The sequence below is a fragment of the Tursiops truncatus genome, chromosome 17 (assembly GCF_011762595.2).
Source record: "Tursiops truncatus isolate mTurTru1 chromosome 17, mTurTru1.mat.Y, whole genome shotgun sequence".
Taxonomy (NCBI): domain Eukaryota; kingdom Metazoa; phylum Chordata; class Mammalia; order Artiodactyla; family Delphinidae; genus Tursiops; species Tursiops truncatus.
The window spans coordinates 10,487,178-10,513,879 of NC_047050.1; the positions used below are offsets into that span (position 1 = coordinate 10,487,178).

At 39.5% G+C, this 26,702-nt stretch overlaps 1 protein-coding gene across 3 annotated transcripts in view; it reads right to left on the reverse strand.

Moving 5' to 3' along the window:
- The window catches only part of CYP7B1 (cytochrome P450 family 7 subfamily B member 1), a 183,719-nt gene that overhangs the window by 23,123 nt on the left and 133,894 nt on the right, over positions 1–26,702 (reverse strand). For all 3 annotated transcript variants that reach the window (XM_019925266.3, XM_073794450.1, XM_073794449.1), the window contains 2 exons: positions 9,828–9,964; positions 303–890 (listed from right to left, as the gene is read on the reverse strand). In XM_019925266.3, coding sequence (XP_019780825.2) covers positions 303–890; positions 9,828–9,964 — 725 coding nt within the window. The remainder of the gene's footprint in view (positions 1–302; positions 891–9,827; positions 9,965–26,702) is intronic.

Here is a 26,702-nt window from a genome sequence, read left to right on the forward strand (position 1 = left end):
ATGTAATGTGTGTGTGGTGGGGGAGGGGAGGGGGGATGAGATAAGAGGAGTAAATGCAGCTTAGTTATACTCTTTCTCATTATCCCTGTTAAGTATCTTGCATTAGCATCTCAGCAAAAAAAAAAAAAAAAAAAAAAAAAAAAATCAATTATCACAAAGGGTTGTTTCAGAGTAAAACATTTTATCATTAGCCAATTAGAAAGAGCATAAAAATTCTCAAGGTCACCATTTTGTCTTTTTATTTCAAAGGTCTACTGTAAATTATTTTATTTTAGACAAGGCATCATTCAGAAGTTTCTTACCTCCTATTTCAGTGTCCTTGGGCGTATAGTATTTCTCCAGGATATCTTGCCTCATTTGAACAACTTCTGACCATCCTTGTAACTTGGCTAAGTTTTCTGTTGTCAATTGTTTTATAAGTTTCGTTCGAATAGACTTGATGTTTCCTAGAAGCTCAATGGGTATGCCTGATGCTAAATGTGTGAATTTGCCATCAAATTTAAAAAAATCATCTCTTAACTCAGTCATGAATGTTTTCCTATCGCCAGAGAGAACATTTCCATGTATGGCTGTAAATGTCACCTCAAATATCACTGAGCTGCAGAATGTCAACAAATATTCCGTGTCCCAACTTGTGGTTTTTAAGAGCTGTGGTTCAAAAACTTGTTTTAGAGTCTGCATTGTGTTTTCCATCAGTGTGTCCAAATGCTTCCCTCGTAAAAGTTGATAGCTAGTATGAATCTTGTCGTTCAGGTCATGATATGTCATCATCTTTTTGACAGAAAACACTCTCATTAAGAATTTACTAGTAAACATTTGAAAGCTTAATTTTTGATTTTTTACCACTGACTGGTACTGGAAAGGGTCCAGGATAAACGTTATGTAATTTCCTAAAAGAAATAAATGAGAATATGAATTCATGTGGTAGTAAAACAAAACAAGATATCTGAAATTTGAGAATATCTTAATCAAAATTAGAAAGACCTTAATAACTCACATCTCAAAAGATGTAAAGTACAATAAAAATCTATTTGATTCAAAATTCCACTACATGTTTCCTTTTAAAATGGAAGATTGTGGGAAAACGCTAGAAGCTTGAAGTTAAATGTTCTGAAATTCTTAAAGACTTTCAAAAAGATAGTTTATTCTTCAAATTTTTATTTTAACAAACTACCAAGATATTTAAATTATCTTTTAAATAGGCTCAAAATTCATTACTTAAACACTTCTTATATTTTTCCCCAATAATACAATCAGAAAACAAACAAGCAACTCAAATTGGTAAGATGCTACTCCTTTACTGATCACTTACACTGCATAAAGAGCTTTTTCATACTTGGCGTTATCTTAGCTTTGATTGGATACAATAATTTTAACTCAAATAAATGAAGATGTGGTACGAAGCAGGTACTCACAAATGAACATCTAATTCAACACTAACAACAAATCACAAATACCAAGGTTTTCGTTTTATCGATGAGAAAATAGTAGCTCAGGGAGATTTAGTAACACGTCCAAACTCTCATATTGATTTGTGACCGAAAGAGGATTTCAGAACTAGATCCCATCCAATCACGCTTTCATCCATTCATTCATGCATGCATTCAACATTTATTGACATCCAGATACTTGGTTGGATCTCTTTCCTTTTGAGATAAAGATGTAAATGAACCATTGTATTGTTACGGACAGTAATAGAGCAGAGGTGGGAACACAATGTAAGGGCAACAGGAAGTGAGATATGCTTCGGTCTGCCTGGAGTTATCAACAAGGGTTCTTTGAGGAGGTGACATTTGGCATTTTCATACATCAGTCCAGACTTGGGGTACTGGTTAAAAATACAGATTCCTTCTTGATTCTGATTCAGAAGGATTGAAGGTGGGACCTACAAGTCCCTCAAGTGATTTTGTAAGAAGGCACATTGAGGAACAGAGTCATACTGTGGTCTATCTCTCCAAACTGGCACGGATCTTGGAGATTCCTAGTTGCAGCCTCTCCAGCATTTATCAGCTAAAGAAAGTCAGGAGAAGTTAAGAGCCAAGATCATGCCGCCATTTTTAGTGGCAGAGCCTAGACAAGAAGACAGTCCCCACGCACTGTTCTTTTCCTTAGCCGGTGCTGACTCCTTCTCACTGGAGGGCTGCTTTAAGACTCCTGCTAATTAGAGATAATATGTAGGCAGTATTCAATGCTAGCATTAATAAGTCTTCCCTTTCCAAGAACACACATGAAATTTCGACGATCCTACAACTTTAACACTTATTTGTCTTCTAGAAAACAGTAAATAATTAGACATGAAAGTTTGTCGAATCATCTATACTTAGCTCTTCACCTCATCATTCCTGTGTGTGTGTGTGTGTGTGTGTGTGTGTGTGCGTGAAGCTTTCTTAGATGAACAACTTCTTGCTTGTTATTTACAGTAACTCAAACAGCATCACAGAAATTAAATTCAATTTGGTACCAGATTTAGGATAAAGTTTTGAATAATTTTCAACCTAATCCTAGAAACAGGATACATGTTTTTTTGTTTTACAATTGTAAAACAGAGTTTAAGTTTTTAGTGTACATGAATAGATGTGCTATAATTCTTTTTCTAAAAATAAATCGTATGACTTGAATTGTATCCACTCTCTTTCCCCTTAATTTATATAATAAGGTGGGCCAATCTAGGAGTGAGGGTAAAGCTAGAAGAGACTACTCATTCTGGTCAGACCCTAAAGCTGTATCTACAAAGTAAACTGGATTTTCTTTTCCCCCCCGGAGAAGAAAGAAAAAGGAATCAATTGGATTTGGGCATATTTTATGACACCTGCTTTACCATGGCAGCTTAATTAAATAAAACTGCCAGCATCTGCCTGACAAATAATTGAAAAAAGAGCGAATTCTCTTACTTTGCAAAAGATATAATTTTAGGCAAGGTTGTGCATTTTCACAGGTGGTGATTCATACTTTTCTCCTTTCACTAAACAAAAGGATTTTGCTTATAAATGTCTTTACAGAGTTATTTTAAATTAGTAAAATTCAGAGAATATATAAAAGGCTCAGTCTGTAAAACATAATTTCTAGAGAATATTTTGAATTTTTTTCTGACCCATTTTCTATATTCATCAAAATCTAAGTGGAAAGGCAAAACTATCCAGCCATGGCAACAGAAGCCACTGGCTATTGGCCTACTGAAGTAGAGGCTTCATGGACTTTACAGTTTTTATCTAGAATTCATCCATACTACACATATATTCCCTCTCTCTCTCTTTCTCTATCTCACCTTGGGGGTAAGGATATGGGAAGAAACTATGAGGTTAATTTCAAATAAAAACAGTAAAAGCTAAATGTAGAAAACTGTGTCTGGTTAGCAACCAATTTTAATATTTTTTTAATAAACAGTTTGTTGCATACAGGTTCTTTTAAAAAATCATTACTGATGAGTTTAAAGCAATTTGTAGATAAAATTCTCACTCTTTTCAAGACTCTTTACACTCCGGGATCTGTATTTTCTTTTTCTCATTCTTATTTTGATTTTCTTTAACATCAAGGCATTACGCTTTACTGACTCTCTCATCTGAATAAGATGTGGATTGCTGAGTAAGACCTTTTGATTTTCTGGATTTTACTTTTTGAGTGGGTTTGGAAGTACTAATAACACTGGAGATGCTAGCTGGCTTTCCAACTTTTAATCTTCAGTATAAACAATTTAAGCTAAGTTTTCCAAAATTAATATTAATTTAAACCATCTGTCCACCATCTGCTAACGTGAGATGCAAAACCAGAGTTTCTTTGTAATCTTTAATAAGACAGTTAGGAAAACACATATACATTCATAAAATGAATTTAAATTTCTTAACAAAGGAAATTTGAAAAGTTATTCTAAAGGTCATGGATTCTTGAGCAAAAATAACTTTTGTTCCAGTGTGGTTTTATGTAAATGAATGCCACGTGTCAACAGGCAAGTTGCCTAGTTCACAAAGATCACAAGATAGAAACAATATCCTTTGCTGTGTTTTCAGAAGGGAGAAGAAAGCTATCAGCAGCTGATGTGATACATTGATTTAAAGAATTTCAGAGTTTGCATTCGTCTAAAATATAAATGTGAAAACGAGGTTCACTTTTGCAAAAAAGTATACGTATATATAAAACCATCCTTTTGAGCAGTAAATTTGAAATGGGGTCAAAATTTTTAATGTATTCTTTAACAATAATTTCATTGCCTTCCTTTTTTAGGAGCTGGCTGGGCCTTAAGATATTAACCCCAGCATTCCTGAATAACCTGCATACGATGGTTTACTAACTCAACAGCCTTTTCACTTCCTTCAAAATTACTTCTTTTAGGAAGGTGAAGCTACGTGATGCCAAGTATGTCACTAAATGTTAAAAAAAAAACAACACATCATTCACTTTGATGTATTATACACAAGAAGTTTGACATCTGGGTCATTATAACCTGAATTTTGATGCTTTCATTTCAGATATTTGGTGCAGAAACACATCCAAGAGAATTCAGAACACCTATTTGACTATTTGAAATAGAAATGCCCAGTCAAGAAATATGAGATAAATTGGAAGTTTAAAGAAATTTTCCATAACTATAACCTTTTGATCTCCATGTTTAGCTGGCTCTTCAATAGACGTTTTTTAAATGTCAAGCTGAAAATATTCATTGGAAGAGTGGACTGTGAACCAACTTTTTATTTTATGAGGATGACCACGTTATCCTCCCCCTCTTATCAGCGAAATTTCGCTAACTGTTGACAGTGATGTACAGTGGTGCTTCGCTGGGGTGACATCTAGGGAAAACGATTCCGCTGCACCACCACACAAAACCAATTAGAGAACTATTTTCTGCGACAGGTCACGAATTTACGTGGTTTCTCATGAAAAGATGTACCTTTTAATTTCTTTATTAAGATGACATCCACGTCCCTTGAGACTTTTGGGGATGACAATCATTTGCTCATCACGCAAGAAACATACACGCACTGAACTCACATCATGGGACAACGGTGGGAGACGCTGTTCCTCATTCACATTTTCCAAATGAGCTATTTTGCAAACTGATCATTAGAACCACATACATAATAAGGATTTTTGACAGGAATTTATTCAAACTCTAGGAAGAAGCTAAAGGAAAGTAGCAGTTCGTATTCAACTATGGCTGTCTACTGTTGAGTTTAAAAAGATAGCCATGGCCAAATTATTTAGACATGAGAAATTCAGCAAGCTTCTCAGTATCTAAGATGAAGATAACAAGTGAAACTGGTTTTCTGTTTGTTTTCTTTTTTCTTCTTTAACATCTTTATTGGACTATAATTGCTTTACAATGGTGTGTTACTTTCTGCTTTATAACAAAGTGAATCAGCTATAGATATACATATATCCCCATATCTCCTCCCTCTTGCGTCTCCCTCCCACCCTCCTTATCCCACCCCTCTAGGTGGTCACAAAGCACCGAGCTGATCTCCCTGTGCTATGCAGCTGCTTCCCACTAGCTATCTATTTTACGTTTGGTAGTATCTATAAGTCCATGCCACTCTCTCACTTCATCCCAGCTTACACTTCCCCCTCCCCGTGTCCTCAAGTCCATTCTCTACGTCTGTGTCTTTACTCTTGTCCTGCCCCTAGGTTTTTCAGAACCTTTTTTTTTTTAGATTCCATACATATGTGTTAGCATACGGTATTTGTTTTTCTCTTTCTGACTTACTTCACTCTGTATGACAGACTCTAGGTCCACCCACCTCACTACAAATAACTCAATTTCGTTTCTTTTTATGGCTGAGTAATATTCCATTGTATATATGTGCCACATCTTCTTTATCCATTCATCTGTCGATGGACACTTAGGCTGCTTCCATGTCCTGGCTATTGTAGATAGAGCTGCAATGAACATTGTGGTACATGTCTCTTTTTGAATTATGGTTTTCTCAAGGTATATGCCCAGTAGTGGGATTGCTGGGTCATCCAATTCTTCTTTAGATTCTTTTCCCACATAGGTTATTACAGAATAATTAGTAGAGTTCCCTGTACTATACAGTAGGTCCTTGTTGATTATCTATTTTATATATAGTAGTGTATATATATTAATCCCAAACTCCTAATTTATTTCCCCCCAAGAGTGACTTTTTTAAGTGAAGAATACAGTTTTGTATTATGAAGCCAAAAGCTCACTTAGAATAGAAGCCCCAGCTACGGCCTTTATTTGTATTATAGTAAGTATTTCATCAGCTCTAAGGTACTGGGAATTTCCTTATCGAATATTTATTGTGAATCAATCAGTGCTGAGCTCTGAACTAAATGTTGGCAGTAAAGAAGTTAGAAAACAATGAAGGGAAATAGACAAGTGAATTAGCAATACACTCACAATTTATTAAATGCCATGACAGAAGTTATACTAGGAGTAATTGGAGCCTGGAGAAGAGGCATCAAACACACCATGGGGAGGGAAATGGTCAGTGAAGGAATTTGGGAGGAAGTGATACGTGACGATGGCCTCAAAAGATGCATCCACATCAGTCATCTTTCAAGGACGACTGAGAAACAGAAGAACAGCGTTCTGGCAGAAAGAACCGCAACAGAAAAAAGCAGCACAAAAGGACATGGTATATGAGGAGGAAATTCCAACAATTTGGTGTGTTAATGGTGCATTATAGTAGCAAGAGACGGGGCTGGAGAGGTAGGTGGAGCCTTGACCCTGAAGAGCCTCATGAGGGTCACCAGATACACTACAATGTCTCTGTTTCTAAGACACATGGTTTTTTTTCCATTTCAATTCTTCTGAAATCAGAGTGCACATAATTACTGTTGGAAGAGACTTGCCAGTTGCCAGCCAAGGGGGCAAGATGCAATGAAACAAATACTACCTATTCCTGTGAGAAACTGACCATGCTGACCATTTCATCCAGTTGGATCATTTTTTTCCTCCCAATGACATGGAAATGGTAGCACAAAAGTGAAGTTGCTCTATGTACAAAAGGTTGCTTCAGATACTTGGCAACATAATTACAGTACGAAGAAATTATCTAAATTCTTTAGGCATAGAACATAAAATTCCAAAGACTGTTAGAGAAAGATAAAGGGGGTTGAGCAAAGAAAGAGGCACGTGTAAATATGACCCAGATAAGGAATGCTCAGCATCGGTGGAAGACCCAGGAGGCACAGTGTCAAGACAGTGAAGGAACAGAGTGTTTTGAGAAGGAATGAGGGATCAGCTTTGTCCACCAGCTAGAGAGGTCCAGGCAGGTGATGGCCCATTAATGACCTCAGCAAGGCAGAAAGCTGGTTACAGCTAGGAGGCCTCTGGGAGCTAAACAACCGGGGGCAGCAAAGGTAGGTAACTCTCTTTAAAAATCTAGATGCAAAAGAGAAAAAAAAGAAGTGAAAAGTTAACTAGAGGAAAATACAGGAAAGATTAAGCATGGTTAGAAGCTTAAGGTAAGGACCCAAGAGAGAAAATAATGAAGATACATATATGAGAGGAAGAAATAATGTAATGCCAGCCCAGAGGAGACAGTAAGCGTCACGGGGACAGGTAAATGGATTGTCTTGAACATTCTCTGAAACTGGAGCAGAGGTGGTAAGGATAACTGTGAAACATTTGATAGATACATGGGGATCTGAGTGAGAGCATACCTGATGTCTTCAATTTTCTTGGGAAGGAAAGTGAACTGTGTTACAGAGACCAGTAAGAGGTGGAGAGCTACAACACAGCTTTCCTGCCCTCCACCTGCACACCCAACCAGAAGTCAGAGGGCAAAGGCGTGGAGATGATCTACTGTGTAGAGATTGGCCTTCCGGGACAGGGCAGACACAAGTGAAGAAAAGGAATGCCTAGCCCAGGTGATAAACTGACGTGGAAGACTGTATGCAAACATGGCCACGATAAACTTCTTCTCTCTTTCTACATGGGCTCCTTTGCAATGTGACTCTGCCACTCTGCCCAGGAAGAAGTGGAAATCTATTTTCCTAGCCTTGAACCTGGGTTGGCCCGTGACTTGCTTGTACTAAGTCTGGAAGTGAGGTTCTGTAACATGTGAGCCAAGGCCTCAGGAGGCCTTACAGATTTTCCTCTCACCCTCTTGAAATACTAGCTGCCACATATATAAGGACATCTTCTTGAGGACGAAACATCATGTGGAGAAGGAGGCCCAGCCAGGCATGTGATGAGGCCACCTTGGGCCATTTAAGCCCCAGTCAATCAGCCAGATGACTCAAGCCACACAGGTGACCCGGGCCAGACCAGTTGTTGTTTTGAGGCATGACATTTGGGAGAGGTTTGTTAGGTGGCCAGAGATATAGCTGCTACAGCTGGAGAGCATGGGCCTTCAAGGAGGATGAGCTGAGCACATTCCAGCTTCTCAGCGCCCAGTGATGTTGGGTTACGTAGTGATGCTGCTGTGTGCTTTATCCTTGTTTTGTAAACATTTTATTGAAGTTAGAACCATAACAGATATATTTGTTTTCACCAGCAGGATTATTACTTTATTTACATCTGTGCTAATGAAAGCTGTGGAACATTCTTAGGTCCACACTGCTCTCTGTGCACTGAACCATAACAAATACTTTTAAATTAAAAATATATTCTAGATCCATGGCTGTTAGGGGCTCAGGACGAGGGGAAGAGGAATGAATATGTGGAACACAGGGGATTTTTTAGACCAGTGAAACTATTCTGTGTGATACTGTAATGGAAGATACCTGACATGTTGCATTGGTTAAAACCCAAGGAACTGGACAACGCAAAGACCGGGCTCTAGTGTAAACCACAGACTTTTTTTAAAAATAAATTTATTTTATTTATTTATTTTTGGCTGCGTTGGGTCTTTGTTGCTGCGAGCGGGATTTCTCTAGTTGCGGCAAGCGGGGGCTGCTCTGTTGCGGTGCACGGGCTTCTCACTGCAGTGGCTTCTCTTGTTGCAGAGCATGGGCTCTAGGCACGTGGGCTTCAGTAGTTGTGGCATGTGGGCTCAGTAGTTGTGTCTCTCGGGCTCTACAGCGCAGGCTCAGTAGTTGTGGTGCATGGGCTTAGTTGCTCTGTGGCATGTGGGATCTTCCTGGACCAGGGCTCGAACCCGTGTCCCCTGCATTGGCAGGAGGATTCTTAACCACTGCCCCACCAGGGAAGCCCCTAAACCACAGATTTTTTTTTTTTGCGGTACGTGGGCCTCTCACTGTTGTGGCCTCTCCTGTTGTGGAGCACAGGCTCCGGACGCGCAGACTCAGCGGCCATGGCTCACGGGCCCAGCCGCTCCGCGGCATGTGGGATCTTCCCAGACCGGGGCACGAACCCATGTCCCCTGCATCGGCAGGCAGACTCTCAACCACTGCGCCACCAGGGAAGCCAAAACCACAGACTTTTAATGTTGTATCCATACTGGCTCATCAGTTGCAACAAATGTGCCACACTAATATAAGATGTTCATAACAGGGGGAATTATGATCAGGGGAAAGAGGAGATATATGGGAACTGTCTGTACTGTCTGATCAGTTTTCTGGACACCTAAAACTGCTCTACAAAATCAAGTCCATTAACGTACTCTAGCTTTTCAAGAAACAATTCTTAAAGGTAAGCTACACCAAACCAAACGACAGGTGATACCAGGAGAGCGGGGTTCCCTAGGGACCCTCAAGAGAATTCTATACTTTGTTTTTTAATGTGAGGATTACTGTACTCAAAAACATAGTTTTCTTTTGCAGTAGCCTACAAATAAAACAATAATGTACAAATATTCCATATTTTGCCTAGAGAAAAATATAACAACATTAAAGAACAAGTGAGAAATTATGATACAAGTAAGGAACTTATTGTGCCACTTACCCCCAACTTAAGTGCCACTTACCCCCAAGGAAAAGAGTGAAAACGTCACCATACTGCTTTTGAAGAGTAGTCATGAAACCTAGGGGATCTTTTTGTAATTTCAGGGCTTCTCCAAAGTAAGGAAGCCAGCCTTTTATCAATGGAGGTTCACCAGGTCTCCTATAGAAAAAAAAAAAAAAGGAGAGAGAAATTAAATCATTCTTATTTTAATACCTGTGGGTCATTAATCCAGTCTAGAAGTAGACTGGATGAATTGTACAGTTTTTTTTTTCAGTTCTTTTATTCAATGATTCATATATAATCATCAACATGTATTTATTGAGCCCCTCCAGTGTGTGTGGCTCTGGGGCAGACAGTTCAATTTACAATTTTTGGTGAGCAACTTTTGTGAGAAATTGTGTCTTGTGAGGCCCAAATGGTTGGCTGAAATGACAGACATATTCAGTAAACATTTTGTGTTTGAGCACTCTTGCTGTGCTCTGGGGGTTAGATGTCAGGTAGTTTAGTTGCCAAAGTAAAGCTCTTTGCTGTCAGATTTCAACTAGACTGGAATTACATAATTAGAAGAGGGGAGATTATTAATCTTGAAAAATCTTTTATGCTGTTGAGAACAAGAACTTCAACATTATTTCCATGAAGGGTGTTTTGTTATATTCTTTTATGAAGAGTTTTATTCAAACTACAAATAAATAGGAATATTTGTTAAATTTTACAAGATAACTCTTTTTAACATACGAAGTGTGTTCAGTGAAACACTGAAATACTGTGAATTAAAAACCAAGTTTCTTCTTTTTTGACCTATAATCCTAGCAAAACCGGACTTCAAAATTTCTTCCTTGGGACTTCCCCGGTGGCGCGGTGGTTAAGAATCCACCTTCCAATGTAGGGGACATGGGTTCGAGCCCCGGTCCGGGAAGATCCCACATGCCGCAGAGCAGCTAAGCCTGTGCACCACAACTACTGAGCCTGCGCTCTAGAGCCTGTGCTCCGCAACAAGAGAAGCCACCGCAATGAGAAGCCCGTGCACTGCAACCAAGAGTAGCCCCCGCTCGCCAAAGCTAGAAAAAGCCTGAGTGCAGCAACGAAGACCCAACGCAGCCAAAAAATAAAATAAAATGTTTCTTCCTAGTCATTTATTTGGTGAACTCAATCTGATTTAAAGTTTAAAAAAAGATCCAAAGCCATTTTATCCTAGAAGGGATTAAAACAAATATTCAAGAGAACTCTGATGATACTCTATCCCATCTGTGAAGATGACTTATACTACACACAGTACAACCCATTTTGATTAATCACAAGATATTACAAGCTCAGATCTAATCAAAGATCAAGATTATGTTCATACTCAGCACGGAATTCTATGTAGCTAGATTAACCCTATCAGAAGCTTCTATTTTCCCACAACCCAACATGGTAGAATTAAAGTTAAAAGAAAAAAAAAAAAGAAATATCAGATTTTTCAGGGGAAAAATAAACTGAAACAAAATAAATCCAAGGTGTGCTAGAAATAAAGGAAATCAGTATCAAAACTTTGCTTTCTGTTTTTAGAGGACAGTTTATCTTTATACTAATATACAAAATATATGCTGTTGTTTAAATACATATACTTAGAATAGGAAGACAGGAAACATTGCATAGAAATGTGCATCTTATTCTTCACCCCACTCCCCATGATTTTCTTGAATGTAACTTGAGCAATGAAGACTTGCTTTTTTGAGAAATATACAAGTGTACCAAGAAAACACTGCAACAGTTAATTTTAGGTCCAAAGACTGATAAACGAGAAAAGACTGCACATGCGACTGGAGAGTAGATCCCCAGCCACAGCATGAAGGCTCTTCACCAATGACTCTTCCAAAATCTGCAAGTGATCTAGTTCACAAAATTTCCTTTCAAGATATGAACTCTCTTCCGTGGCCTACTTATACTGTTCTGTTTAATGTTACTTGAATGTTGCATTGTGACAAAGATTTTGAAAGGCTTTTTGTCATATCATTATTTAATGCAACTCATTTCATCCTCTGTGCTCTGTCACGCGGTCCAAAGTTGTATTCTTCACGGGGTTTCCGAGGGGGTAAAAGATGGAGCTCAGAAATCCAGGGGAATATGAACTTAACATTCAAAGTGAGGGAAACACATTAGGAAACCATTTTATTGTTACAAAGATGAAAGGGTCATCATTCCTTTCAGCTGTGCTCATTCTGGCAGAAATAAGCCTCAAACTATTAAACACCATGTCACAACTGTGCATATTTTCAGGAAAAAATATAGTACTAGTTCAACTTACGACCCATCGAAGACAAATAACAGAAATCTGTCTTCATCAGTGTATTTGTAAAAATTATTTAGGGAGGAAAGACATCACCATAATGAACCAGAAAGGCCTGCTGACACCTGGCACAGCACAAATACTGCTATTTGTCTCTCTCATGCTCTGTGACTTTGAAAATGAAATACTGACTGCTCACTGCTGAGTGAAGGGATAGGATGCTTAACACTTATTGGTGGTGCTCCAGTTCCAAAGCTTAAGAGGAGCAGGTCATGAAACAATGGAGGGTAACTAAAAAACTCCCCCCAAATCAATGGTCCACATCCCTCTTTTTCCTACTCAAACAATATACACTTCCTCAAATATCCTCTTCACTATTTAACAGACCACAAGGACATATCCTGTAAATTATATAAATTAAAGCTTACAAAGGTTCTCAATGATTAAACCCATGTTCTATGCATAGACCACTGCATCACTGCTTGCAAGGTCTTCCTTACAAGTTGTAGGACACATCTTAAACTTTATGCAACGTGTCAAGTACGGTCCAAACTTGTCTGGAAGCAAAAAGTGGAGAAGAATCTAAATACATAAGATAGCTATAAAATATAAAAGACATTTTAGACATTTTCCTTTGGTGAAAAAGAAGCACATAAAATTTAAGAGTGGATCAACACAGAATACTTGGTTTCCAATGACATATGAAGTTTGTCTTTCTGCTACACCTTGCGTTTAATAAACAGGTAGAAGATCTGACCTGTCACACATTGTTCCCCTAGACATTTAAAGGCCAACACTTTCCAAAGCAATCTATACTTGTCAAAGTAGTTTCTTTTCCATTTTTCCCATGATCATTCTAGGCTAGGAATCCCAGTTATTGAAATAACCTCCTAAGCAAGTAGGGAGCAACCTTAATACATGCACAGCAATCCAGGAAAAATAAAATTACGTGTTGATTAAAAATTGATAAAGACTTAATATATTCGTATCAGGTCACCTAATATCTGCAATGTTACCTTAATAATTTTTTAATTTTTCCTAATTAATAAAGATTTTCTTTGTGTGGGTGGTTAAAATTTCAGAAACTACACAACTGAAGGGCGTTGCAGTAACCGAAGATAACACTGACCTTTGGAACAAACTTTGCTGTTGAGCGAGGCACATTTTTTTTTTTTTTTTTTTTTTGGTACGCGGGCCTCTCACTGTTGTGGCCTCTCCCCTTGCGGAGCACAGGCTCCGGACGCGCAGGCTCAGCGGCCGTGGCTCACGGACGCGGCATGTGGGATCTTCCTGGACTGGGGCACGAACCCGTGTCCCCTGCATCAGCAGGCGGACTCTCAACCACTGCGCCACCAGGGAAGCCCCAGCAAGGCACTTTTGAAGCTGCTCTGTTTTATGCTTCCTTGACTTACTCTGGAAGCTACTTGACTGGAAATGTCATTCGCCTTATAGTGTCTCTTAGAACTGTATTCTAGAAACATCCTCTATTCCTCCACTATGTTTTGGCTCCAGTGGGGGCACCGGGATGCCTAGAAATGTTCCCACAACTCTGGAGAGTTAAGGATCCACATGCTCTTCAGGATACTGGTGAGAGGGAGCCTCACCGCAGGGCTGTGGATGGAAGGTCCCTGAGGAGGAGTGTATGGAGGAGTGTCTGAGCCTTGGCGTCCTAGCAGCCTCAGCAAGTGCCCAGGTGCAGCAATAGACACCCATGCTTTGCTCTCTCTGGAAACCAGGTGAGGGACAGCCAACTGGAGCACTTCAGTAAGGGATACAAAGGGGGAGGACCACTCCCCAAACCCTAGCCAGGAGGCACCCCCAGGAAGCAAAGACGAACAGCATGAACATCCGTACAACAGGACTCACCAGATCAACAGAAAGGAAGGGGAAGAGAGAATCCCAAATCTCATTTAATCTTTGTATAAAAGAGACCCAGTTTTAAACAAGAAGTGACTGAGCAACTTCTCAGTGCAAATATTCAGTGTTTTCTGCCATCAGCAGAAATAGGGGCTTGGAAATTTGAGTTCAGTTATAAAGAATTAAAGTTACATTTCTGCACATCTGACTTGTCCTGGAAAATTTTAAATCCCAATGCTAGCTATGTGTAGATAGATGCTCAGTTTCTTCCCCTGAATGAGAATAATAATATTCAATTTAGAGATTTACCAATCAGGCTGAGATAGAGTATTTGAAAGTAGCTGGTACACAGAGCCGGGTTAGTTTTCTTGTTATTTGTATATTGCAAGCAGTGCCTGGAAGTGGTTTTGCTCAGCCTGGACTCTTTGGTTTGTCAACCCTCCCTGCTTATCTATACCTTTCATGGAGCTGCTCAGGGTTGAAGCATGGACTTCCCTATCCTTCCAACCACTGGCTAAATGAAGTTGTTAAACGCCCAGATATACAAAGACTCAATAACTTCAGGTGAACAGGCCCGAAGTCTCTGCAAAGAGCTGACTTTCTCAAGGAAAGAATGATCATTATTCAGAACAGCTTCACCAGGTGTGTGTCTGTTTATGATGAGGTTCTCTGGACGTGACCTGGTCCAAGAGCTAATGAAATGTCTCTGCATAAGATGCAAACAGGAATTTGGGGGGTGGGCATTAAGGAGAAAGAGAAAGAAAGGAAGTGGAAGGACAGGGAAAAACTAGTCAGGCCACATCATGCTAAGCTGGGACTCTGGGAAGGACCATGGCAGGATGCACGGCATGGCAGGGTAGGCTGCTTCCAGGAACAGGTGTGACCAATCTTCAACTCTAGGAAGTTGTTTGCTGGCCTGGGAGCCACATGGCCTTTTTCATCTGCAAACATTCATTATGAGTCTGTTGGACACACCACATAAACTTGTGTCAATGGCAGGTGAAAAAGTTGAGGAGTTAGGGCAGCGTCGGGCTGAGGGACTCTACTGGGTGGGGGAAAGGGTCAAGTGCATGTGCAGGAGGCAAACACAGTGGGAAGGTTGTGAGCCAGAGAGCACCAGCTCCTCCTCCTGCTTTGCAAAGAACCCTTTGGGTATTAAAAGGAGAATGAAAACCCAAGCTGCAGGCTGGAAGAACAATCTTTGCAAAACACACTTCTAATAAAGGACCAGTATCCCACATGTACAAAGAACCCTGAAAACTCAACAATAAGAAAAAAAATTTTAAATGGGCAAAAGGTTTGAACAGACATCATATCAAGGAAGATATGCAGATGGAAACTAAGCCTATGAAATGCTCCACATTGTATGATATCAGGGAACTGCAAATTGAAACAACGAGATGGCTAAACTCAAAACATGGACAGCCCCAAATCCAGACATGGATGTGGAGCCACAGGAACTCTCCTTGTTGGTGGGAATGTAAAATGGTACAGCCACTTGGGAAGACGGTTGACTGTTTCTTGTAAAACTAAACATAATACCATACAAACCCGGCAATTATGATACTTGGTATTTACCCAAGTGAGTGGAAATTTTGTGTCTACACAAAAAACCTGCATGCAAATGTTTTCAGCAAATTTTTCATAACTGCCAAAACTTGAGAGCAATAAAGATGTCCTTTTTTTTTAATAATCCAATTTTTAAAACTTTATTTATTTATTTATGGCTGTGCTGGGTCTTCGTTGCTACACACAGGCTTTCTCTAGTTCTGGTGAGCGGGGGCTACTCTTCGCCATGGTGCAGGGGCTTCTCATTGCAGTGGCTTCTCTTGCTGCGGAGCATGGGCTCTAGGTGCCTTGCTTCAGTAGTTGCGGCACGCGGGCTCAGTAGTTGCGGTGCGTGGGCTCAGTAGTTGCAGCATGTGGGCTCGGTAGTTATGGTGTACGGGCTTAGTTGCTCCTTGGCATGTGGAATCTTCCCGGACCAGGGATCGAACTGGAGTCCCCTGCAGTGGCAGGTGGATTCTTAACCACTGTGCCACCAGGGAAGTCCCAAGATGTCTTTAAACTGGTGAATGAATAAGCAAACTTCTATATAAGTCCACGTAGTGGAATATTATTTAGCTATAAAATGAAATAGCTATCATGTCCTAACAAGACTTGGAGGAACCTTAACTACATATTGCTAAGTGAAAGGAGCCAATCTGAAAAGGCTACATACATTATGATTACAATCATATGAACTGGAAACAGTAAAACTATGGGGATTGTTAAAAGATCCGTAGCTGCAAGTTGTTAGGGGAGAAGGAAAGCAGAATGAACAGGTTGAACACAGGATCTTTAGGGCAGTAAAACTATTCTATATGTCACTGTAATGGTGGATACATGTCATTATACATTTGTCAAAACCCACATAATGTACAACACAAAAAGTGAACCCCAATGTAAACTTTACGACTCTAGTGAATAGTAATGAATTAATGTTGAGTCAATTGTAACAAATGTACACACTGATGCAAGATGTTAAGAAGATGGAAAACTATGTTGTTGGGAGGGTCAGGAGGAGGTTTGGGGAACTCTGCAATTTCCTCTCCTTTTTTTTGTAAACCTTAAACTGCTGTAAAAAAAAAAGCATATATATAATGAATTTTAAGCAGGAAACATATATCAGTTTCCATTTTTTTAAAAAAGTTAAAGAGATTTTTACAAAAGACAGGCAATTCTAGATTTTAGGATTGGTCAGTATGTAAACTGGTACAATCTGCAACTTTTTCTTTTTTTTTTTAGGAGTGAAGAGTTCTAGACACCAAAAAGTGAGAACATCTACTGTGGATGGTCCTCAACCAGTTAGGTCCATTTCTCGCTATGACTTCATAAGGAGCCATTGTAATGGAATTCCAAGCACCTATTTAAGACCCTGCCTGGACTAAGTTTTTTTTGTATCTTTTAGCTCAGGAAGCTGGTTTTCAGTGACCTGAGGGACTTTGACCAAAGTTAGTTTCTTCCTTGGCATTGCAGGGTTTTTGACTATTTTGTTTACTATTATTTTTTTTCACTTTTCCTTTACTCTTTTTGATTTTTCTCATTTTTTTAAAATTTCTTTTTCTCATTTGTCTTTTTTCTTTATACTGTTTTTCCCATTTTTTTCTTTATTCATTTTTCTCACTTCAGAAAGTCTGTTTGTTAATATCTGTTGTTTGTTTATCTTCATTTTTGTCTGGCCCTGTGCTTTGGTTCTATTATAAAGATCAGTTTTTCAGGTGGGCTTTGGAGGTGATTTTCTTTTGAGGTGATTTGGATCAAGTTTTTCACCAGCTTTTCTCAATTTTAAGCTGACCTTGGGGCACTTTGTCTATGCAGTAAAAGGCAACCTGCTGCAAGGCCTCTTACCTCCACGTCTGCCAAGGAGAAGGATGAGACCCACGTGGGCAATGACCACCGACAAGTATACCTTCACCAAGGTGAGGTGGCCCCGGCACATCCTGACTGGGAAAGAGGTGGCCGTGAAGGTCATTAACAAGAGCCAGCAGAACTCCTCGGGGCTCCAGAGACGATCCCACAAAGTCAAGATAATGAAGGCCTTGGGTCACCCCAACACGACGAAATTATATGAAGTGACGGAGACGGAGGAAACACTCTATCTTGTCGTGGAGTATGCTGGCGAAGGTGAGATGTTCCATTACCTGGTGGATCATGGCAGCATGAAAGAGAAAGAGGCTCCAGGCAAATTCTGGCAAAGAATGTCCACGGTACAGTATTGCAGCCAGAAAATCCACCCTGGGTGCTGACCTGAACGTCAAGGTTGCAGACCTTGGCTTCAGCCACGAATTCACCTTTGGCAGTAAGTGGGATACCCTGTGTGCCAGCCCCCCACCCCCTTGTGCCGTCAAGGCCAGAAGTAAGATGGCCTCACAGTGGATGTGGGGAGCCCGAGTCATCCTATAAATACACTGGTCACTGGTCCCTGCCTTTTGATGGACAGAGCTTAAAGGAACAGGAGGAACAGGTACTGAGTGGAATCCACCATACTTCCTTCTACTTGTCCACTGAATGTGAAAACCTGCTCAAGAAATTTCTCACCCTCAATTCCAGCAAGGGAGGCACTTTTTAGAGCAAATCACGGAAGTTCCCTGGATGCCTGCAGCTCAAGAAGGGGAAGAGCTAAATTGTATGGAACGACTCCCTGACTACAAAGTGCCTGGTGGGCTGAGCTGGTGGCGTCCACGGCTCCACCTTGTGAAGAAGGGTGAGCGGCAATGACACGATGTGAAGGTCTCCGCCCTGAGTCCTCATCCACAGACAGAGACACTCACCTCAGAGTCCACCAATACTTATTTCTCAGAGAAATTTGTTCACAGGACACCTTTAAGTGAATAAAGCAGTTAAGTAACCACAGGCACAACAGAATAATATTATTTTCCTTAAAGAAAATATGGGAATAGAAATACAAAGACTCTAGTATGCTTTAAGATGTTAATGGTCATTATTTTGGGGTGGCGAAATTATAGGGGTTTGGCCCTCTGGTCATCTGACCTGCATGACAAAAACATACTGCTTTTGAAGATTATTTGTCATTGATTTTGTAGGATGTCTCTCAACCTGGGTTGTCTGATGTTTTCGCATGATTAGACTGAGGTGGTTAACATTTTTAGAAAGAATCTCACCGAAGTGTGCCCTTCTCAGTGTATTGTGTGGAAATTTAAAGAAGATGCTATTTTAGTGTGAACACGAAAGGCAGGTACAGAGAGCACTGTGTTCTAAAAAGCAGTCAATGGCAAAAGCTCTACAAATCAATCAAACGCTGATTCTAAAACTGAGCGCAACGTTTCCGAGGTTGGGGAGTGGGGCAGCAGCCTGAGGTCCACCCTGAGGATGCGCGCACCCCATGCCACAAACGACCACACCCCAAAAAGGAAGAGCAGACCCTGGGGGTCAGACTCTGTAACTGTACAAAGCATGGACACACTGTGCCACCCGGATCCCCCATTACTTCTTCCAGGGTCCAGGCAACCTGCCAATGGGGCAGGCAAAGTTGGTTTCCGCGACAGCCGCGGGAGGGCGGGGTGCTCGTCACAACTGGGGTTGCAGCTGCTGGGCTGTGACAACCTGATAGACCCTTCAAGGCTTTGAAGGAAGAAGCCTTGCGGCACAGAGGACACTGTCTCTACCCCCCTCACAAGACTCCAGTGCATCTCATGTGCACAGTTAAGGCACAGGTTGTTTCCCCTTGTAAATGATGAATCATATATGCTTTAGGACTCTTGATTCATATGCGGTACATGTATGATCTGCTTAATATTTGTTTACTGCAAGAATCAGACCTCCTGTAATCTCTTTTCAGGATGAGCATTAATCCAACTCTGTCTAGAGAAATTATACAATTCATTACCATAGATAATCTCCATTGTACCCTGTGCTTAATCTTCATTTTTTCCCCAGTCCTATAATCTTGCAAATCCACTGGTGCTGTGTGATTGGCACCTGGTGTTCACACAACCTCTGCCTCACAAAAAAATACACGAAAAATTCCTGGATAAAAATGCCACTTTTCAGTCTATCAATGATTCTATTCTCTGCTCGTTGGTAACCTCTGTACCACTCTACGAAGATCTGTTAACTTTGGCAGAAACAAGACCTTTACTCTTGAAATGTTTTGGCTCTATCAGGATGGCAACTGACTTAAAACTTGACTTAATTTCCCAGTAGCAAAGATATTCACCATTCAAGCACTTTTGATCAAAGCATTCAATGTAATGGCAATGTAAAAGCAAGCAATGCTTAATGGTTACAAATGTCTCCATTATTGGCATGGAATCAGAGCAAAACTAATACAAACGTAACTAAATGTATCTTTACACCCTAGAGCATAACTCTTCAAGCCATATTCCAGTTGAATCTTTAACTGTCAGTTCATCTATGCAATTGTGTGATCTGAACAAAGCTTTGTCTGTACAATGTGCCTTCTAAACTCGATTCCATTAGCAGATTTATACTAATGCCTTGATCAAGTGAGTGATTTGTAGATGCTTCTTTGGCTAAGAAGCCAAACCACATCCGTGTAGGATTTTACTCTGAGAGGTCTATGATTGAGGGTTTTTTTGTTTGTTTGTTTGTTTGCTGTGAGGAATGCCCAGGTTGGTACCATGGAGTAATAATGTCAAGGCATATTTTATAAAACTATAATTTAAAACTTAATTGAGTCTCAAGCAGGCTTCATAATGACCACAATACTGGAATATCATTTCTTTATAAACTTGACCTTGGGCTAAGTAGGGCATAGGTCCAGCCCTCATCTGTTTTTTTTTTTTTTGCGGTATGCGGGCCTCTCAGTGTTGTGGCCTCTCCCATTGTGGAGCACAGGCTCCGGACGCGCAGGCTCAGCGGCCATGGCTCACGGGCCCAGCCACTATGCGGCATGTGGGATCTTCCCGGACCGGGGCACGAACCCGCGTCGCCTGCATCGGCAGGCGGACTCTCAACCACTGCGCCACCAGGGAAGCCCCCTCACCTGTTCTTGTGTTCGCTGCTACACAATAACTCCTGATTAATCTCGCTACACTGTGTGGCTCAGATCTGGGTCTCTGCAAACTACCACCAATTTGGTGACTTTAGCCAATTTGCTTAACTTATCTGTGCCTCAGGTTCCTCATCTGTAGAATGGAGATTCTACCACTGTACTTTCGTCATATGAGAATTAAATAAGTTAGTGCATGTAAAGAACTGAAGACAATGCCTTCACATAGTAAACACTAAGTGTTAGCTGCTATCACCATCTTCACATTACTACTGGGGAGTATCTAAAATATGAATATAATCACGGGTCTCTCCTTATTTCTCTTTCCTGAAAGTTTTCAATAGAGTACCAGTTTTTAAGACATTTTTTCATTTGCTAGCATACTTCCTTTATTTGCCTGATTTGGATTTTAGTTTAGGGCTGCCATATATGATTTGGTGGTAAGGAAATGGGGCGCCAGAATCACCTTCTTACATTTTTCCGGGCTTTATGTTCTCTGAATGAACACACTCAGAAGAACAAAAGTGGCTCAGAAGAGCCCTGAATCTTAGGAGGAAGCTGGTCAAGAATGTTTAAATGGCCTAGACAATTCTAAAAGAGGGAAATCGATTCATAATGGAGAGTTATTTCAAGTCCTTAATTAAAATAGAAAACCATGCAACCGAATTTGTAATTTCTGAGATGATCAGTTGCTAATTTATTTTACAGGCAGGATTTGATTGGACTCCATGGAGGAGATATCAATTCCATTAACTCATCATTTCTTACATTTGATTAAATCATTTGATTTTGAAACATTTAATAAAAAATCAGAACCCACAGTTTTGTGGAAACTAAATTATAACAGAGGACTAGCCCAGGGAGCCTTGGGAATGACAATATAGAGGTCAATGCCAACAATATAGAAATGCATAGTCAAGTTATCAAATGAAATTTCATCAATACAAGCCTATGAAGAAACCAAGTTCCAAATTCTGAAGGCCAACACTAAAATAATCAAGCCCGGCATGTCAGAACCATAGGAAGGGTAATTCAAGGGGATTCTGGTTTGCTGAGGTGGAAAGCTAATGAAAAGCCTGAGGACCATATGCTACATAATGCAATAATTCAGAACCATATTTGAGTATTGGGTAAAACATTAACATAGCAAAAACGAATAGTATCTCTACATTTGTAATACAGCACACAGCACTGAGAGAGGCAACATTTTGCTCTTGTCACGAATTAGAGGGCTTTTAGAAAGGGAAAATACCATTCTTTTCCAAATACTGGTTCCTGACTTTGGCTGGTGATTTTAAGTCACTGCAGAAAAGGAATGTATGACTATTCCAGGAACTCCATCATCACTAATGCTAGAACATGGGACACAGAAGGCATATACAGATCATTTAAATACAGACAATTCTAAAGTTGTCTTGAAAAGTCTAAATTTCTATTAAAGATAACCTTCCATATATATACATATATATATATATATATTTTTTTTTTTTTTTTTTTTTTTTTTTTTTGCGGTACGCGGGCCTCTCACTGTTGTGGCCTCTCCCGTTGCGGAGCACAGGCTCTGGACGCGCAGGCTCAGCGGCCATGGCTCACGGGCCCAGCTGCTCTGTGGCATGTGGGATCCTCCCAGACCGGGGCACAAACCCGCGTCCCCTGCATCGGCAGGCGGGCTCTCAACCACTGCGCCACCAGGGAAGCCCTCTTCCACATATTTTAAACATAATTATTGCAGTGTCCTTTGCTCACTTTTCTCCCTCTTATGCGCACCCTTCCACTTGTTTTCTGAAATCAATTTTCAGTGTTTTTACCATGATCATTACTTAGGTAGTGTTCAATTGCTTTGTTTCTGTGTTTGCCTTGTTTTCTGTGTACCCATCACTAATTCTTATCAATCTCTTTCAGTCCTCTCTAAAATCACTCACAATATGGTTAGACATATGGTCCTGTAATTTTCATATAGCTCCTCTCTTATTTTCCATCAATTTTTATTTTGCTCTACTCAACAAGAGCCTTTCTTGACTTTTTCCCTTCCAGAGATTATTTTATTTCTACCTTAGATTTCTAATTTCCAAGAGGTCTTTTGTGCTCTCTGCTTCTACCTTATACAAATTACATTCCATTCTTGTTTTATAAATGCAATTTCTTCTGTTTCTAAGATTAAACATAGTTTTTTGAGGATTTTTTTCTGTCCTCGAATTGTCTGTTTCCTTTCTTTTCTTTCTGTTTCTTTGTCATAGTTTCTCTCTTTCACGATAGAAGCTTTCGTCAATGTCTCATGATCTTAGCTTTCTCTCACATTTGAACACAAGGCTGTGTGCGTGTTGGTGAGGCTGGTGGACGTCACCATATCATGATTGGAAAGGGGCCTCATCATTTTAATGAGCTACCTCTCTCTACCAGTTACATGGATGAGGCTGTATCTTTTAAGAATTCTAATTTTGCTTTAGGGACTTCAGAAATAGGACACAGTGTACAAATATATGCAAATACATTTCCTATAAATAGTTAACATTAACCAATTTTGAATTTGTCTTAATTCTAATTTTTTTGGAGATTATTGCCAAAGTCATTTGGAGTAATGTTTGCAGATAAAAAATCTTAGAGTTCATTTCTATTTATGGAGGTGAGAATAAATAGACAATATTATCAAAAAGTTAGAAAAGAGGAAAAGATGATGGGGTGTAGAGTTATGCAAGTTTTCAGTTGAAATTTCAGGGTGAAATAAGCGATTTTATAAGTTCACTGTATTGCTCCCAAAATTACTCTAACACTCCCGTAAATTAGTTATATTATCTTGTTTCCGGGGCTGCGAGGATTAGGGAGAATTGGCAGGGAGAACTGAGGTACAGATAGACTCTTCTTTTTCATTTGAGGAAGCGTGTGTGTGTGTGTGTGTGTGTGTGTGTGTGTGTGTGTGTAGGTGTGCACGCACACATGTAACTGTATTTTGAACTAGGACCTGACCAAAGTGATGCCAATGTCAGTAATACATTAATCCTTTCCACAGACCACCCACCAGAAGGCAAATGTGTTAACTCTCAGTAGAGTAAAAAGCATTAAAAAAAAGCAAAGACTCCAATCTCTCTCTTCTAGTTCCTCAGATACTTCCTTATCCCTCTTCAGAAAGAACTGGATTTTGGATTTTGACAGAACGCTCATGCATCTATAGAAGATGTTTTTTTTTTCTCCTCTATAAACAGGGAACAAACTGAAAAAACAGAAGCCACTATTAGATTTGTAAAGACCACTCTACTGCTTTAAGAGCTTACAGGTAACTCCTCAAAACACTAATTTAATGATTGTTAATGACCATTTAAAATTCATTCTGCTTTTTTCCAAGAATTAAAAATTCTACCCCATTATTTTCAAAGGATTTTATTTCAAAGTATGAATATGAAAGAAACAAGCAGTTTATGTGTGTGTGTGCGTGTGTGTGTGTGTATACATACATATGTACATGCTTGTGGCATGGAAAGTCCCTTGAAGATTTGGAACAAATATATTAAGAAATCTTGTAACTCTGTAGTAAGAAGACAATCCAATAAAAAATGGGCAAAAGATGTGAATAGACATTTCACCAAAAAAATATACAAATGTCCCATAAACACATGAAAAAATGCTCAACATCACTAATCTTTAGGGAAATGCAAATTAAAAACTAAAATGAGATACTACTACTCACTCACTAGAATGGCTAAAATCAAGAAGAATGACGGTAGCAAGCATTGGCAAGAATGAGGAAGAACTGGAATGCTCATACACTGCTGGTGGGAATATAATATACTATAATCACTTTGGAAAAGCGCTGAGCAGTTTCTTATAATGTTAAATACACACTAACAATACGATTCGGCAATTCTACTCCTAGGTATCTCTCTCTACCTAAGAGAAATGAAAATATGTGTCCACACAAAGACTTGTATGTGAATGTCCGTAGGCACATTCATCATAATTGCCCCAAATTAAGAACAATTCAAACGTCAGTCAACTAGTGAGTGGATAAGCAAAAGGTAGTATATCTATATAATGGAATATTATTCAGCAATGAAAAAGAAACAAATTACTGATGTATGGAACAACATTGATAAACCTCAAAAGCATTATGCTAGGAGAAAGAAGCCAGACACATGATTCTATTTATAGGAAATTTCTAGAAAAGATAAAAATAGAGGCACAAGGCAGATCACTTCTCCCTTGTGGTTGACGGTAGGAGCAGGGATTAAATGCAAACAGACATAAGGAAACTTTCCAGATGATGAAAATGTTCTAAACTGGATTGTGGTGATGGTTGCACAACAGTATCAATTTACTAAAGCTTATCAAATTGTACACTTAAAATGGACGAATCTCATGATATGTAAAGCATATCTCAATGAACCTGCTAAAAAAAAGGAGGCATCTTATATGATGAATTTCGTATTTCCATTGTCAGAAAAGTCTTTAAATGAAATATAACACACCAAAAATTATATTGATATTTAAATTTCTCTTATTAGGTAAAGAAAAAGCAAGGATCACTTAACAGAGCATAAGCATTCCATTTAAACTTAGATGTTGTGGGCAACTTTTGTACCACTTCTAAATATGAAGAAATATATTTTTATTTTCATGTTTTCTAAACAAAAAATCTCTTCTGTAATGATTTTGCTGAACACTCTATGACTTCTGCAAAATTCCATAAGTAAAACAGGGTCCTGAAACTGGAAGAGTTTTGGGAGGCTCATCACGTTTTACAAATAAAGAAACAGAATCAGAGAAGTAAAATAATTTGCCCCAAATCACATAGTAACAAAAAAGACCAGGGACTAGGTCTCCTGACTCCCAATCCAATAACTTGTTTTTTTTCTGACTACACTATCCAAGGAAAGACAGGCACATGTCAGGGTTAAGGGAGTACTGACTTTCTGAAATCAGATTTTTCTCTTTTCTGATATGTTTTTCACTTGCAATGAGCCCAGGGCTGATAATGCTACAAAGTAAATAAACATAAGATGTTATCTCCCATAGGGCAACTTCTGTTTGTGGCCAAATGAGCCAAGATGAAGAAACACTTCAAATAAAAGACTCAGCGGGAGTAGCAGAGCAAAGGGCCTGCTCAGCTTCAAAGGAAGTCTGACATATAGCCACTGTGCTTCATAAACTAGAATGTAATAAACTTGCGTGAACAAAAATCTCACTTCCATATTCAACACAGGTTACATGAATGAGCCGTATGAGAGCTAGTTTTTGGAAACAACATTAATTCTCTGGAAACAAAATGACTCACTTGATATCAGCCACAGTGTGGTAGTCCAAGGGTTTCAAATCCTCCATCCCATCCATACCTTTCCTCCAGATTCGAAGAGTTATCTCTAGAAACTTCTCAAATTAAATCTTAGTTTAGTTTAATGTCTGGGTTTTAAAAAACTCACCTCTGGTTGGTGGAAGTACAATAGGCATCTGAAGCAAAAGAAAAGATGAGGATATCTGTGTCTCAGAAAGTTTTAGCCTTTACTATCACCAACTCAGAGCTGCACTATTTGTACTAAAGTGATGGAGACTAAAGGATTTGTGGCACCTAAGTTGTCAGAGACCATATACAGCAGTATTGATCCAAAAAGCCTCAGGAAAACTCATTCTTAACAAAATCTCAGTAAAGCCCTGGACAAAGAGAATATGAGAACTTGATATTCCTTAAACATACATTTTTAAGGAAAGAGCTTAAGAGCTGTGATAAACTGCAGTAGTGTTCAAACTACCCACTGCTCCTTCCTGTAGCAGCATTATTCACTGATGCCCCGCGGATGCCTGGCTTAACCATGTGACTCTCATTGGCCAACGATCTGTGAGCAGTGACACATGCCACTTCCCGCAGAAGCTTTATTCATGGCTCACTATGTTCTCTTCCCATTGACGCAAGTCAAAAAATGTCCCCTAGTGAACACTCTCCTTAAATCTGGAAACTCGAATGAAGGCAATGACTTATGGTAGGCATATAGGGTGAATAAGAAATAAATCTTTCAGTTGTAAGCCACTGAGTTATCTGACACTGTAGTGTAACTGAGCCAAAGATGACTGAAGCAAGAGTTAAACAGAAGAGATTTGTTTCGATTAATGAACTACACAGTACTTTGGCGACCTCAGGCTGATTGCAAAATAAGAGTGCTGCCTACTATATATAAAATAGATAACTAATAAGAACCTGCTGTATAGCACAGGGAACGCTACTCAATACTCTGTAATGGCCTATATGGGAAAAGAATATTAAAAAAAAAAGA